Raw genomic sequence first — 17,856 nt, forward strand, 5'->3', positions numbered from 1 at the left:
GAGACAGGCGTAAGTCTGGTGGGAGTGGAAAAGAGAATCATTTGGCAGATAGAAATTTGTATATTCTAAAAGTATCCTGGGGGTAAATTTCACTTTGCTGGCTGAAAATTGGTGGTTACAGATCGGCCACCCATTGTATACCCAATGTACACCCAATCCTGTTGTGCACCCTCAAAACCCCCCTGAAAAAGTGCAACATCCCCACTGACACCTGGGAGTCCCTGGCCAAAGACTGCCCTAAGTGGAGGAAGTGCATCCATGAGGGTGCTGAGCACCTCGAGTTTCATTGCTGAGAGCATGCAGAAATCAAGCTCGGGCAGCGGAAAGAGCATGCGGCAAACCTGTCCCACCCACCCTTTCCCTCAACGACTATCTGTCCCACCCGTGACAGGGACTGTGGTTCTCGTATCGGACTGTTCAGCCACCTAAGGACTAATTTTAAGAGTGGAAGCAAGTCTTCCTCGATTCCGAGGGACTGCCTATGATGATGATGATGATGACACCATTGTATATCCAATGTACACCCAATCCTGTTGTACACCCATTGTATACCTAATGTACACCCAATCCCATTGTACACCCATTGTGTACCCAATGTACACCCAATCCTGTTGTACACCCATTGTATACCCAATATACACCCAATCCTGTTGTACACCCATTGTATACCCAATGTACACCCAATCCCATTGTACACCCATTGTGTACCCAATGTACACCCAATCATGTTGTACACCCAATCGTGTTGTACACCCATTGTATGTTCATTGTATGCTCGTTGTAGTCCCATTGTACACCCGGTGGACACCCTTTGTGAACCCATTGTATGCTTGTTGACTTCAATGCAAAAGAAAATGGGGTGGGTTGTATAACGGCCAGTGATCCACTACAGCTCGTTTTGAGTCACCATCAAAGTCAAATTTCACCCCCGCAATTACTGTACGTGCGGAAAACGAATGTCTGAATTCTGCTAATTTTGTCTGATATACATATTCCAATCCGCTCACTAAAAATAGACTTCCCTTTGGCTCAGTAGCAAACAAATATAGTTACTTTACTGAGGGCCTCACCATTGCCCATCCCATTGCCTGACATAGATCTACTTCACTGTCACAGTTACTAAGCTTTCCCTCTCTTAACGTGGCCATCTCTGTTAATTAACGTTGTTTCATATGCAGTTATTATTTCCAGATGTTGAGATCTGTGAATAAACAAGGGAATGATGATTGGCAAGGACGAGGGGGGAGGTGAAATCCCTATTCATGTTATATAATAACCGTAGCCCTTACGGTTTCTTAGTGTTTCTAATAAATCTGCTTTGAAGCACTTTGAAGGTTGACTTCTGGCAGTTATTTTGAGAGTGCCAATAACTGCATTAATTGTAGTGGATGCTTTCTTGCCAAATCCCATTGCGCTGATGGATCAGTTAAGATTAGGAACGCATAAAGAGTATCTTATGTGATCAGAAAAAATACCCTTGACTTTTCTTTCCTTTTCAGAGAACAGACATAAGTAAACTGTTTTTTTTCAATTAAGCTTCATGGAGAGAACAGACTTAGCAAATAGGTATTTTTAAAATAAACTTTTAAACAGAGTATTCTTGCAACTAAGGAGTTTATAATGGTTCCAATTTTGTTCTGTACACAGCTAATGTTCTCTGACCACTATTAAGTTATTTCAAAATAGCCTAAATCCATTTACAAGTCCTATTGAATTCTATAAATATGGAATATGCCCTCACAGGATCCTGTACAGCAAATTGTAGCTCCCGTAGGAATTCTACTACATTATATGACATCTCATAATATCTTTAGGAGAATTTAACAGACAAATTCCACAGAAAATATAAAGATTTAATTGATCCAATATAAAGTCTCTGGGAGGTATCATCATCGTCATCATAGGCAGTCCTTCGGAACCGAGGAAGACTTGCTTCCACTCTAAAAATGAGTCCTTAGGTGGTTGAACAGTCCAATACGAGAACCACAGTCCCTGTCACAGGTGGGACAGATAGTCGTTGAGGGAAAGGGTGGGTGGGACAGGTTTGCCGCACGCTCTTTCCGCTGCCTGCGCTTGATTTCTGCATGCTCTCAGCGATGAGATGCGAGGTGCTCAGCATCCTCCCGGATGCACTTCCTCCACTTAGGGTGGTCTTTGGCCAGGGACTCCCAGGTCCCAGAGTGAGCATATCACCCCAGTGATACTCTGCAGGTGTGAAATTAAGCAGACTATTTTATCAATATTGTCCCTATCAAGTGGTCAATATTGTTTGGCCTCATGATGAGGCAATTCAATTTGAATACAGACAATCAACTAATTCAATTCAAATAGAGACACTCAAGCAATTCAATTCAAATACAAATGCTCAAATAATTCAATTCTAAATAGAGATGTTACAACCAATTCAATTTGATTACAGACACTCAAGTAATTCAATTCAAATACAGACGATCAACCAAATCAATAAATTCAAATCAAGGGAAATAAACAAAACAAAGATGAACTTTTATAAGAACGCAGTTCCAAGCTCAGCAGTGACTGTTTGTCTGTAAGTGACCTGTAAACTCAACCACATTTCCTCTCTGATTCCTCAAATCATGATGATTTTCAGTCCGTCAAACTACCGAAACATTATTAAAGCAATGCAATAACCCAATGGCAGGCAGTTCATCAGGGGATGATAAAACAAAGATAATAATTGAAAATCTCCAAAACAAAGAAAGATAAAAGAAAGACTTGCATTTCTATAGCGCCTTTCATGATCTCAGGACATCCAAAAGCACTTTACAGCCAATTAAGTACTTTTGAAGTGTAGTCACTGTTGTAATGTAGGGAATGCGGCAGTTTCAGATTTGGCAGCAGTCAATTTGTACACAGCAAATTCGCACAAACACCAGTGAGATAATGGCCAGAAAATTTGTTTTAGTGATGTTGGTTGAGGGAAAAATATTACTGTCAGCAAGAACAGACATTGATGACAAGGTCGAACACGGCCTTCAGTGCGCCAGTGCAACCTTCGGTCGCCTGAGGAGGAGAATGTTTGAAGACCAGGATCTCAAATCCAACACCAAGCTTATGGTCTACAGGGCAGTAGTGATACCCACCCTCCTATATGGCTCAGAGACGTGGACTATATACAGCAGACATCTCAAAACGCTGGAGAAGTACCACCAGCGCTGCCTCCGCAAGATCCTGCAAATCCATTGGCAAGATAGATGCACCAACATCAGTGTTCCAGCTCAGTCCAACATCCCCAGCATCGAAACATTGACCATGCTCGATCAGCTCCGTTGGGCGAACCACATCATCCGCATACCAGACATGAGATTCCCAAAGCAAGCACTCTATGTGGAGCTTCGACACAGCAAGCAAGCCCCAGGTGGGCAGAGGAAATGCTTCAAGGACACCCTCAAACCCTCCTTGACAAAGTGCAACATCCCTACCGACTCCTGGGAATCCCTGGCCCACGACCGCCCAAAATGGAGGAAGGGCGCTGAGCACCTCGAGTCCCATCACCGAGAACAAGCAGAAACCAAGCGTAAACAGTGGAAGAAGCGTGCGTCAACCCAGGCTCCCCACCCACCCTTTCCTTCAACCACTGTCTGTCTCACCTGTGACGGAGACTGTAATTTCCACATTGGACTCCTCAGTCACCTGAGAACTCACTTTTAGAGTGGAAGCAAGTCATCCTCGACTCCGAGGGACTGCCTATGATTGGCCAGCATATAAGCGAGAACTCCCTTGCTCTTCTTTGAAATAGTGGTCATGGGATTTTTTACATCCATCTTAGTGGGCAGACGTTTAATGCCTTATCCTAAAGATGCATCCCTGACAATGAAGCACTTGTAATTCATGAGGGCCTGGAAATAAAAGCAGCTCGTTATAACCACAACAATTTGAATGTTTATTTGGATATATCACTAGGCAAGGCTGCTACAATCCGAGAGACAAACCTCGATGTAATGTATGTACATAAGGTCTGCCCACCAACAAGGAGCACTACCGTCGGAGGTCCTAAGGTCATAGGTACACTCATGCTTCACCTTTGTATCTTCACTTCTGGAAGCCATTAAAGACTGACCAGGTTACACCTGGTCACTGGCTCACAGTACGGAGTTCATTGTATCATTTCCTGCACTATAACTGGCGACGAGGAAAATATGAACTCACGCAAAAGTATGGCGAGCACAGCACGATCGAGTACTGTTGGAATTCTCGAGAGATTCAATAAGGGAGAGGATTGGGGAGATTTCACGAATCGTCTTGACCAGTATTTCGTGGCAAACGACCTAAACAAAGACGAGGATGCAGAGAAGCTCAGGGCAGTTTTTCTCACAGTCTGTGGCCCCACGATCTATGCACTCATCAGGAATCTGCTCTCACCCACTCTTCCTACAGAAAAAGATTACAAAGAACTGTGTGCTCTAGTTCGGGAACACCTTAAACCCACGGAAGTAATCCTCATATCCAGATATCGCTTCTAAACGCACGTTCGTCCAGAAGGCCAGGACATAGCGGCATTTGTTGCCACCCTGAGATGTCTTGCACTGCCTTGCAAATTTGGGCCTGCATTGGAAGACATGCTGTGTGACTTTTTCGTGATTGGGGTCAACCACGAGGTGATCTTAAGTAAGCTGCTGGCTGCGGAGATGCCGGACCTCAGCAAGGTCATCACCATCGCCCAGGCTTGCATGTCCACGCAGAAAAGCATGAAGCAGATATCGCAACAAGACAGGAACTCCACGGCAAGTACTATGTAGAAAATTGTATCGATGGCCAGCAGAGCTGCACATGGCAGGGCCTACTCGACTGCATCTACAAGACCAGGAGCCGCTCAAAGTTCACCATCGAGGGCCTACTTGACTGCGTATGTGAGAATGGGAGCCGCTCAAAGTTTGCCATCGAGGGCCTACTCGACTGCGTATGTGAGAACGGGAGTCGCTCAAAATTCGCCATCGAGGGCCTACTCGACTGCGTATGTGAGAACGGGAGCCGCTCAAAGTTCGCCATCGAGGGCCTACTCGACTGCGTATGTGGGAAGGGGAGCCGCTCAAACCCACCATCGGGCGTAAATCCGAGCTCAATGTGTTGGCGTTGCAGGGGCAATCACCGACCCCATCAGTGCTGTTTCAGGCAGTATTTATGCAGAGGGTGTGCGAAGATGGGGCATCTTCAGAGGACATATCCACAGCAGAGCAAGTGAGCTGCGACACACCACGTGGATGATGATCAATTCAACGTGGATCTGGCGATGCAGCCCGAGGCATTTGAGAGCTCCGAGGAGGAAGTGTATAGCGTACGTGCATTCCTAACAAAGAGCCAACTGATAATGATGAAGGTAAAATTACCAACAAAGAGCCAACCGATAATGATGGAAATAAAATTAACCGGTGTGCCGGTATCCAGGGAATTAGACACGGGTGAGAGTTAATCGATAATGAGCCAGAGGACTTTCGAAAAGCTGTGGGAGACCAAGGCAGAGAGACCCAAGCTGAGCCTGATAAATGCAAATTTGCGTACCGACACCAAAGAGCTCATACCAGTGATCAGTAGTGCAGCAGTAAGAGTGTCATACGAGGGAACGGTTCATGATCTACCTTTATGGATTATCCCGGGCAACGGCCCATCGTTATTTGCAGGAGTTGGCTGGAGAAAATAAAACGGAAATGGTATGATATCAAAGCTTTGTCATCAGCGGATGATGATTTGTGTGCTCAAGTGCTGAGCAAATTTCCCTCACTGTTTGAACCGGGAATTGGCAGCTTCAGAGGAGCCAAGGTGTAGATTCACCTAGGCCCAGACGCAAGGTCCATCCATCACAAAGCCAGGGCGGTCCCGCACATGATGAGAGAAAAGGTCGAACTCGAATTGGACAGGCTACAATGCGAGGGGGTCATCTCACTTGTCGAATTTAATGAACGGGCCAGCCCCATTGTTCTGGTGTTAAAGAGCAACAGCACGGTCAGGATTTGTGGAGACTACAAGGTCACGATCAACCGAGTTTCAAAACAAGATCAATACCCGCTACCGAAAGCTGATGACCTGTTTGCAACGCTAGCCGGGGGAAAATCGTTCACCAAATTGGCCTACATGACACAGGAACTGGTTGAATCATCAAAGAAACTTACGTGCATCAACACGCACAAAGAACTGTTTATTTACAACAGGTGCCCTTTTGGCATTCGTTCAGAGGCAGCCATATTTCAGTGAAACATGGAGAGCTTATTGAAATCCATCCCCAGGATCGTGGTATTCCAAGATGACATCCTAGTCACAGATCGTGACACCGCCGAGCACCTGCACAATCTGGAAGAGGTTCTGTGTCGTCTGGACAAAGTGGGACTCAGGCTGAAACGTTCGAAGTGCGTTTTCATGGCACCAGAGGTCGAATTCCTTGGACGAAAGTTTGCTGCAGATGGAATCAGGCCTACAGACACGAAAACAGAGGCCATCGAAAATGCGCTCAGTCCCCAGAATGTGACGGAGCTGCGTTCATTCCTGGGTCTTCTCAACTACTTTGGTAACTTTTTACCCAAATTGAGCACAGTATTAGAGCCTTTGCACAAGCTGCTCAGGAAAAGAGGACGACTGGGTGTGGGGTAAACTTCAAGACAGAGCCTTTGAGAAGGCTAGAAATCTGTTGTGTTCCTACAAGCTACTGGTACTGTATGACCCATGCAAGCGTCTAGTTTTGACCTGTGATGCATCGTCCTATGGGGTCGGCTGCGTACTCCAGCAAGCCAATGAGTCAGGCAAACTACAACCAGTTGCATACGCGTCTCGAAACCTGTCCAAGGCGGAAAGAGCCTACAGCATGGTAGAGAAAAAGGCTTTAGCATGTATTTATGTGGTAAAAAGAATGCACCAGTACCTGTTTGGGCTTCGCTTCGAGCTGGAAACTGATCATAAGCCGTTTATATCGTTGTTCTTGGAACATGAAGGTATCAATCCCAACGCGTCGTCTCGCATCCAGAGGTGGATGCTGACATTATCTGCCTATGATTATGTCATTCGCCATAGATCAGGCACCAACAACTGCGCTGATGCATTGAGTCGGTTACCATTGCCCACACCAGAGGTGGAAACGCCAATGCCCGCAGAGCTACTCATGGTCATGGATGCCTTTGAGAGTGAAGGGTCGCCTGTCACTGCTCAACAAGTTCAGACCTGGACCAGCCAGGATCCGACCCTATTGGTTGTAAAACGTTGTGTTCTTAACGGGGACTGGTCGACCATCCCCAAGGAAATGGGTGATGAAACCAAACCGTAAAGCCGTTGCAAAGATGGGCTTTCCATCCAGTCCGACTGTTTACTATGGGGTAATCGTGTTGTAATGCCCAAGAAATGTGGGGCAAGATTTGTAAGGGAGTTACATAGTAAGCATCCTGATATTGTCATGATGAAGGCCATCCCATGTTTGGTCGCCTGGCATTGACTCGGACTTAGACTCATGCGTGCATCAGTGCAGCACTTGCATGCAGTTAAGCAATGCCCCAAAGGAAGCTCCGCTCAGTCTGTGGTCATGGCCATCCAAACTGTGGTCTAGAATCCACATCGACTTTGCGGGCCCCTTCCTCGGTAAAATGTTTTTTGTGGTGGTAGATGCATACTCCAAATGGATAGAATGTGTGATCATGGCATCCAGCACTTCCACTGCCACCATTGAGAACGTGAGAGCCATGTTTGCCACAAATGGTCTGCCAGGCATCGTTGTCAGAGTTCATGAAATGCAACAGCATAAAACACGTGAGGTCAGCCCCGTTCAAACCCGCGTCCAATGGTCAAGCAGAGCGGGCAGTTCAAACCATCAAGCAGAGCCTGAATTGCGTAACTCACGGTTCCTTGCAGAAACGCCTGTCACGCATACTGCTCAGTTACAGAAAAAGGCCTCACACGCTCACCGGGGTCCCGCCTGTGGAACTATGAAGAGAGGCCTCAAAACCAGGCTCTCTCTAGTCCATCCTGACCTTAACGATCATGTCGAAACCCGACGTCAACGCCAGCAGTAGTATCACGACCGCGCTGCAGTGTCACGTGACATATCTATAAATGACCCAGTGCATGTACTTAACCATGGTCCAGGGCCCAAGTGGCTCCCGGGCAATGTTACGGATAAGGAGGGTAACCAGGTGTATATGGTTAAGCTCAAGAATAGGCAGATGTGCAGTAAACATATTGATCAAATCAAGCTAAGACACACTGACGAACCGGAACAGTTGGAAGAAGACACCGCGAGCTTAGACGACCAACCAACTCACGTCCTAGGGGGAGTGTTTGCTAGTGCTGTTGGGGAGGGGTTAAACTAATATGGCAGGGGGATGGGAACCGATGCAGGAAAACAGAGGGAAGTAGAATGGGGGCAGAAGCAAAAGATAGAAAGAAGAAAAGTAAAACTGCAGGGCAGAGAAACCCAAGACAAAAATCAAAAAGGGCCACATTACAGCAAAATTTTAAAGGTGCAAAGTATGTTAAAAAGACAAGCCTGAAGGCTATGTGCCTCAATGCGAGGACTATTCATAATAAGGTGGACGAATTAACTGCGCAGGCAGCAATTAATGAATATGATATAATTGGCATCACGGAGACATGGCTCCAGGGTGACCAAGGCTGGGAACGCAACATCCAGGGGTATTCAACATTCAGGAAGGATAGACAGAAAGGAAAAGGAGGTGGTGTAGCATTGCTGGTTAAAGAGGAAATTAACGCAACAGTAAGGAAGGACATTAGCTTGGATGATGTGGAATCTATGGGTGGAGCTGTGGAATACCAAAGGGCAGAAAACGCTAGTGGGAGTTGTGTACAGACCACCAAACAATAGTAGTGAGGTTGGGGACAGCATCAAACAAGAAATTAGGGATGTGTGCAGTTAGGGGACAGCAGTTATCATGGGCGACTTTAATCTACATATAGATTGGGCTAACCAAACTGGTAGCAATACGGTAGAGGAGGATTTCCTGGAGTGTATTAGGGATGGTTTTCTAGACCAATAAGTCGAGGAACCAACTAGAGGGCTGGCCATCCTAGACTGGGTGATGTGTAATGAGAAAGGACTAATTAGCAACCTTGTTGTGCGAGGCCCCTTGGGGAAGAGTGGCCATAATATGGCAGAATTCTTTATTAAGATGAAGAGTGACACAGTTAATTCAGAAACTAGGGTCCTGAACTTGAGGAAAGGTAACTTCGATGGTATGAGACGTAAATTGGCTAGAATAGACTGGCATATTTTACTTAAAGGGTTGACGGTGGATAGGCAATGGCAAACATTTAAAGATCACATTGATGAACTTCAACAATTGTACATCCCTGTCTGGAGTAAAAATAAAACTGAGAAGGTGGCTCAACCGTGGCTAACAAGGGAAATTAAGGATAGTGTTAAATCCAAGGAAGAGGCATATAAATTGGCCACAAAATGCAGCAAACCTGAGGACTGGGAGAAATTTAGAATCCAGCAGAGGAGGACAAAGTGTTTAATTAGGAGGGGGAAAATAGAATATGAGAGGAAGCTTGCTGGGAACATAAAAACTGACTGCAAAAGCTTCTATAGATATGTGAAGAGAAAAAGATTAGTGAAGACAAACGTAGGTCCCTTGCAGTCAGATTCAGGTGAATTTATAATGGGGAACAAAGAAATGGCAGACCAGTTGAACAAATACTTTGGTTCTGTCTTCACGAAGGGAGACACAAATAACCTTCCGGAAATAATAGGGGACTGAGGGTCTAATGAGAAGGAGGAACTGAAGGAAATCCTTATTAGTCGGGAAATTCTGTTGGTGAAATTAATGGGATTGAAGGCCAATAAATCCCCGGGGCCCGATAGTCTGCCAGAGTACTTAAGGAAGTGGCACTAGAAATAGTGGATGCATTGGTGATCATTTTCCAACAGTCTATCGACTCTGGATCAGTTCCTATGGACTGGAGGGTAGCTAATGTAACACCACTTTTTAAAAAAGGAGGGAGAAAGAAAACGGGTAATTATAGACAGGGTAGCCTGACATCAGTAGTGGGGAAAATGTTGGAATCAATCATTAAAGATGAAATAGCAACTCATTTGGAACGCAGTGACAGGATCAGTCCAAGTCAGCATGGATTTATGAAAGGGAAATCATGCTTGACAAATCTAGCATTTTTTGAGGATGTAACTAGTAGAGTGGACAGGGGAGAACCAGTGGATGTGGCATATTTGATCTTTCAAAAGGCTTTTGACTCGGTCCCACAAAAGAGATTGGTGTGCAAAATTAACGCACATGGTATTGGGGGTAATGTCTTGATGTGGATAGAGAACTGATTGGCAGACAGGAAGCAGAGAGTCGAGATAAATGGGTCCTTTTCAGAATGACAGGCAGTGACTAGTGGGGTGCCGCAGTGCTCAGTGCTGGGACCCCAGATATTTACAATATACATCAATGATTTGGATGAAGGAATTGAGTGTAATATCTCCAAGTTTGCAGATGACACTAAGCTGTGTATCGGTGTGAGCTGTGAGGAGGATGCTAAGAGGCTGCAGGATGATTTGGCCAGGTTAGGTGAGTTGGCAAATGCATGGCAGATGCAGCATAATGCGGATAAATGTGAGGCGGCAAAAACACGAAGGCAGAATATTATCTGAATGGCGGCAAATTAGGAAAAGGGGAGGTGTAACGAGACCTGGGTGTCATGGTTCATCAGTCATTGAAAGTTGGCATGCAGGTACAGCAGGCGGTGAAGAAGGCAAATGATATATTGGCCCTCATAGCTAGGGGATTTGAGTATATGAGCAGGGAGGTCTTATTGCAGTTGTACAGGGCCTTGATGAGGCCTCACCTGGAATATTGTGTTCAGTTTTGGTCTCCTAATCTGAGGAAGGACGTTCTTGCTATTGAGGGAGTGCAGCGAAGGTTCACCAGACTGATTCCTGGGATGGCAGGACTGGCATATGAGGAGAGACTGGATCGACTGGGCCTGTATTCATTGGAGTTTAGAAGGATGAGAGGGGATCTCATAGAAATATATAAAATTCTGACGGGACTGGACAGATTAGATGCAGGAAGAATGTTCCCGATGTTGGGTAAGTCCAGAACCAGGGGACACAGTCTAAGGATTAGGGGTAAGCTATTTAGGACTGAGATGAGGAGAAACTTCTTCACTCAGATAGTTGTTAACCTGTGGAATTCTCTACCGCAGAGAGTTGTTGATGCCAGTTCATTGGCTATATTCAAGAGGGAGTTAGATATGGCCCTTATGGCTAAAGGGATCAAGGAGAGAAAGCAGGAAAGGGGTACTGAGTTGAATGATCAGCCATGATCTTATTGAATGGTGATGCAGGCTTGAAGGACCAAATGGCCTACTCCTGCACCTATTTTCTATGTTTCTATATTTCTATCAGAAGAACCCACTCTGGTCAACGCCCAGCCCCAAGTCGTGAGAGACTCGGAAAGCACTGGGATTGTACTGTGACGGTCAACCAGGGAGCAAAGTGCTCCAGACGGTCTGAACTTGTAATATGGACTTGTGCCAAGAACTGGGGGGGGCGGTATGTACATAATTTCTGCCCACTAACAGGGGGCATCACCATCGGAGGTCCTAGGGTCATAGGTACACTCGTGTTGGGCCCGATATATAACCTGAACTTCATCTTTGTATCTTCACTTCTGGAAGCCATTAAAGACTGAACAGGTTACACCTAGTCACTGGCTCACTGTACGGAATTCATTGTATCATTTCATACACTACACTCATCTCCTATTTCCTTATGTATTAACACATCAGTACTCCAGGGTCCAAAGACACAATGCTGCTCGATTACCACACGTTCAGTATTTTAAATTAGAGATTTGTTTCCTCATTACATTCCATTTCCACTTGTGACCAAAGCCACTTCTTTCCAGACTTGTGACTGTCCTATCTGACCAGTTGCACCTTTTCTCTCTCCAGCTGCAGTGAAATGCACCAAAGAGGAGAAGTTATTCCGGGACTGTGCAGACGCCTATCAGAATGGTCACAACATGAGTGGGGTCTACAGCATTCACATCAGTGACATATCAGAGCCTAAGAAGGTAAGGACCTCATGGTAAAACTGATTTCGGGACTTAGGCCTGGTAATTTATGGGAACCTGATATGGGCCACGAACCAAGCGATGGAAGCGACTGGCTGATAGGCCAGAGGACCACTAGATATCGGTCCTTTTCCATCATCAGCAGGTGACTGGCCTACTGCAGGCGCTGGTCGCACCCCATGAGGCAATTCGATGGGCACAAGTAGGAGCATATTTGGCACAGCAAGTCTGGGGGAGAGGGGAGGGCAGGTGATTGGAGCGGCGGGGACGGGGGGGTGGGGGAGGAATGAGTACAGGATGGCAGCTGATCGCAGTGTTAATGTGGAGCCAGAGCATCTATCCTGCTCCTCCTGGCTCCAGTGTTCAGATGTGTTATAAAAACTAACCTTTGTGTTTTTATTCTGCGCTCTCTAGCAGTAATTCCGCTGTCGAAACCAAACAAGAAACCTGCCGGAGCTTGTGCTCCGCAAATACCGATGGGTTTTTACTGGATATGGCGGAAGAATCCCGAGACAGACACTGGACTCTTTATTGCACGTTTAAATTGGGCCAATGATGCATTCAGGCAGCCTTCAGGGATGGTCCAATATGGTGTGCTGTCACATATCTGTGTTTAACCCAGCACGTCATATTGGACCCTTCAGCGCTCATCATATATATTAATATATATATATATTAATGACTTAGACTTGAGTTTACAAAACACAATTAAAAAATTTGCAGATGACACAAAACTTGGAAATATAGTGAACAGTGAGGAGGAGAGTGATAGACTTCAAGAGGACAGATAGGCTGGTGGATTGGGCAGACACATGGCAGATGAAATTTAATGCAGAAAAGTGCAAAGTGATACATTTTCGTAGGAAGAACGAGGAGAGGCAATATAAACTAAAGGATACAATTCTAAAGGGGTGCATGAACAGAGAGATCTATGGGTATATGTGCACAAATTGTTGAAGGTGGCAGGACAGTTTGAGAAAGCAGTTCAAAAAGCATATGAGATCCTGGGCTTCATAAATAGAGGCATGGAGTACAAAAGCAAGGAAGTTATGATGAACCTTTATAAAACACTGGTTCAGCCTCAACTGGAGTATTGTGTCCAATTTTGGGCATCGCACTTTAGGAAGGATGCGAAGACCATAGAGAGGGTGCAGAAAAGATTCACAAGAATAGTTCTAGGGATGAGGGACTTCAGTTACATGGATAGTCTGGAGAAGCTGGGGTTGTTCTCCTTACAGCAGAGAAGGTTGAGAGAAGATTTGATAGAGGTGTTCAAAACGATGTCTGGACAGAGTATATAGAGAGAAACTGTTCCCATTGGCAGAAGGGTCGAGAACCAAGGTGATTGGCAGAAGAACCAAAGGCGACATGAGGGAAAACTTTTTTATGCAGCAAGTGGTTACGATGTGGAACGCACTGCCTGAAAGGGTGGTGGTGGTAGATACAATCGTGGCTTTCAAAAAGGAAAAGGGAAAAGAATTTGAAGAGTAATGGGGAAAGGGCAGGGGATTGGGACTAGCTGAAGTGCTCTTGCAGAGAGCTGGCATGGACTCGACAGACGGATGGCCTCTTTCTGTGCTGTAACCATTCTGTGATTCTATGGGTGTGAAATTGCGTACATCCCGGTTGGGGGCGGTAACAGTTGCGAGGTGGGACTTCCTGCGCCAGGCGCAGAAATCCTGGGTTTACCGCCTTCCCCTCAGGGGCGGAACTGGGACATCGGAAATTTTCCACCGCTACACGGAGAGGCGCTGACGGGAGCACAGGGCCCTCGCCTTCTGTTAAATGGGGAGGGCACACTGCGGACTCTGCGGAGTGCCGGGCTGCAACATCACGGTACGGACCCCGCGATTTGAAGAGGGCATTTTACAGAATGTCAGCACTGCACCTCCCCTTTAATTTTTGCCCCACGAGTGGACTGAGGCCCTCTCGTGAAGCTGGCATTGACACCACCCACAGCAGCTTCACAGGGCGCTACCAAATTTTCGCTCCGGGGCGAAAACAGGTCCCCGCGCACGGTGATGATGTCATCATTGGCGGCGCAGCAGCCCAGGGTGCTACTGGCAGGAGCAAGGCGCTACCGGTTAGCGCCGCCGCTAACTCCCGTGGAATTTTGTGGGAGTCGGTAGCGGCCCCATGCCCCGGTCGAGAAGTCGTTTGCGCCCAATGGAAGGTGCAAACGACCTGAATTTCTACCCCTATGTTTCATCATCTGAAAAACTGGGGGGGGGGGGGGGGTGGGGCAATCTAATCTCTAGACTATATCATCTCACTGGCTCACAGCCTTAATTCATTACATATGAACCAGAGGCAATGATGGTGAATCGTTCATACTGACTGTTGTGTGATTTCCAATGTCAGGAGTCAAGTGTTCACAGGTTTGTTATGTCTGGGAAAAAATAATTTCTTTCTTTTTTCACCCACATATTAGGAAACTGAAAAGTCTTTTATTATTTGCATCGTTCTGCGTAGTCTTAACCCCTGGTGAATTGTCCCGTTACATGACATTACAAAACCAATTTACACTGACCAGCAACCACACACACACAGACAGTCTTTGAAACCGACATGGGAAAAGGACAGAAATTGTGTGTGCCAAGATTAAATCAGGCAGAAATTAGTTTATTTATTCATTTTCCTCCTTAACTTAAGAAGCAATTATCTGCCCTGTTTGTCAATTCCTACATTTTGGAACAAATTCTTAAGATTATACATTAGCTTGAAAGTCACAAATAATATTTAAAATTGATCAATTAATTTTGCAAACTTAAAAAGGCATGTTCTAAATATCATTAGCTTTATAAATGATGAATGAACAAAATGATGGTGATTTCCGCATCATTTGAACAATGGGCTTCAGTTTAACACTATGCTATGAATTGAACTTTAATTGGAGGATATGCTCTGCCGTTCTAAAAATGTTTAATTGTGTTTTTTTGTCTTTCTGCACTCCTCTGGTTCTGCCCTCTTGTGCATCCCCAATTTCCTTCGCCCCACCATTGGCGGTGGTGCTGTCAGCTGCCCAGAACCTAAGCTCTGGAATTCCCTCTCTAAATCGCTCTGCCACTCCACCTCTCTCTCCTCCTTTAAGGCACTCGTTAAAATCTACCTCTTTGACCAAGTGTTTTGGTCACCTGCCCTAATATTTCCTTATGTGGGTCAATGTCAAATTTTGTCTGCTGATATTCCTGTGAAGTGCCTTGGGATGTTTGACTATGTTAAAGGCTCTATAGAAATGCAAGTTGTTGTTGTTTCAGCTACTTTACTGATGATTAGCCTGTGTAATCCCAGTTATATTTTAAGAAGTTATATTGATGAACAGATCATTTTAGGCCTCTGACTAGATTACTGCACATCTCTGAAATTATATAGATGAAACTGGGCTGGTGGGCAGATTGAATCCCTCAGGTTACTTACCTGCTTGGCATTAACGGGGGTGGGGAGGTAACGGCTTCCAAATGGGGGTCGGGAGCTTCACTGCCCCGTTACCACCGGCAACACAGCCGGTGCTATTTTGAAAAGGACCTAATGTCGGGAGTACAAAGCACCTGCTTGTTTCAGACGATTAGCCACTTTCAGTTTGGAAATAGGGGTTCTATGACATAAATAGGACCTCGATTGCCATTTTAGGTTGCAGCTGGGCGGAGCCCTGCGCCGGTCTCACTCCGAGCAGTCCCATGAGGGATGGGTAAGTCTTGATTTATTGTTGTGGGCTCGGAGGAGCATGAGTGAACCTCAGAAATACTCGCTGTAAAATCCAGAGATAGCGAGCTTGATGTCCTGCTGGGCCTAGAATTTTTGGGCATAAATTTGGGCCTTTCTGGTAAGGCTTCCCTTTGTGGGGCCAGGAGGAGCAAGAGCATCTTCCAAGCCTCGAGGAAACTTGTGGCCTTCCCTGAACCAGAGTACCCCTTCCCTCCCTTCCCTCCCGCTACACCTTCCCTCCCGCTACACCTTCCCTCCCCAACAATGTCCCTGAACCCCCTCTTTCGACCCCCGCTACACCCTCCACCCTTGTCCCCTGCTACACCCTCTCTGAAGTCCCCTCTTGCACCACCTAAGAAAAACTTGGATTTTATACTGCGCCTTTCACGACCATCGGACGTCTAAAAGTGCTTTACAGCCAATGGAGTACTTTTGGAGTGTAGTCACTGTTGTAATGTAAGAAATGCGGCAGCCAATTTATGCACAAGCAAGCTTCCACAAACAGAAATATGATAATGACCAGATAATCTGTTTTTGTTACTGTTGTGTATTTAACCCCTTGCAACCAGTATCACACTACCACCAGAGGGCCTACCTGTTGGAGTCCCAAGGGATCCCAGCATCCCTTGGGAGCACGGTATATAAGCAGGCCACCCACGAGGTGTCTGCAATCTGGAGTCTCATTAAAGGAGCTAAGGTCACACTTGCTCATTGTACAGAGTACTCAGTTTCATCCTTTATTATGAACACATCAGTTACGTTGATTGAGGGATAAATATTGGCCAGGACACCGGGATAACAACCCTGCTCTTCTTCGAAATAGTGCCATTGGATCTTTTACATCAACTTGCGAGAGCAGATAGGGCCTTGGTTTAACATCTCATCTTAAAGACGGCACCTGCGACAGTGCTGCACTCCCTCAGTACTGCACTGGGAGTGTCTGCCTGGATTTTGTGCTGAAGTCTCTGGACTTGGGCTTGAATATATGACCTACTTACTCAGAGGCAAGAATACTACCCACTGAGCCACAGTTGACACCCTTTAATATTCCTTATCAAAATATATTCCAATATGTTTTTAACGATGGCTCGGTTTAACCTCTCACTCGAAAGACAACACCTCCGACAGTGCAGCGCTCCCTCAGCACTGCATTGGAGTGTCAACCTAGATTTTTTTGTGGTCAAACCTTCTGACTCAGAGGCGAGAGTGCTACCCACTGAGCCACACCTACCTAGAAACCGGTTGATGGCTAAGAGCTGCCTGATCTTTGTCACCTGGCAACCGCTTTATGCATTTTTCAAGCCCGTTCCAGGAATGAAGCAAGACCCAGGAGTTAAAATACTCCAGGCCCGAAATTTAGGCCTCAAACCACAACCCCCGCACCCCCCCCCCCCCCAATCCCCTGCCCACCCAAAGCTTCTCTCCAGGTTAAAACCGAATCTTAGTATCAGACAGAAATCGTGTGAATTTGTAAAAGAGAAAAGTGAAACAGAGAATTCCCTTGTTTAATATTCTCTGATGGAACACATCATGATACAATTCAGCATCGGCATCTCCCAGTCTGAAATCATTGTTATTAATTTCAACACCACATTTCACCGTTATTAGCGATATATTTATTTTATTCAGATCATAAGATATAAATGACAAAATAATGGGTGTTTGAGTGAGAGTAATGAGGCTGTAATTTGGTCCATAAACCATGCCAAGTTTCACACTCCTGGTGTATGATGTAATTTAACTCTCTCGAGTACAGAGCACTCACACCCAATCAGCTATGGTTTTCGATAGAGTTATATCTGACGCAAGAACATTATTAAACTTCCTCAAATCCAGAACAGGCTAATAACGTTGCATTAACCAGTCACTCACAGCTGTATTATTAGAAGTGAGATCCCCCAAACAATGACATTATGAGGTCTGCGTGACAATTCTGGCTGGTTGCCATGACATCAATTGATATTTCCATGGCAAAGGTCTGTGTTAATGGCAAAAAAACCTGCTGACACCTTGATATGGAAAACTGGGCTGTTCTTTTCAGAATTCCTTGACGTTCTTGTGTCTGAACCTCTTTGCCAGAAATGTCTGAAATGCACAGATCTCTGCGCTATTCCAATTC

General features: G+C 45.8%; 1 protein-coding gene across 2 annotated transcripts in view; it reads left to right on the forward strand.

Moving 5' to 3' along the window:
• Window positions 1–17,856, forward strand: part of LOC139255984 (angiopoietin-1-like) — a 340,138-nt gene that overhangs the window by 256,479 nt on the left and 65,803 nt on the right. The window contains exon 6 of one of the 2 annotated variants that reach the window (XM_070874122.1): window positions 11,917–12,032. In XM_070874122.1, coding sequence (XP_070730223.1) covers window positions 11,917–12,032 — 116 coding nt within the window. Of the gene's footprint in view, window positions 1–11,910; window positions 12,033–17,856 lie in introns of both variants that reach the window. The other variant, XM_070874093.1, reaches the window with a different exon arrangement.

The sequence above is a fragment of the Pristiophorus japonicus genome, chromosome 1, assembly GCF_044704955.1.
Source record: "Pristiophorus japonicus isolate sPriJap1 chromosome 1, sPriJap1.hap1, whole genome shotgun sequence".
Classification (NCBI taxonomy): domain Eukaryota; kingdom Metazoa; phylum Chordata; class Chondrichthyes; family Pristiophoridae; genus Pristiophorus; species Pristiophorus japonicus.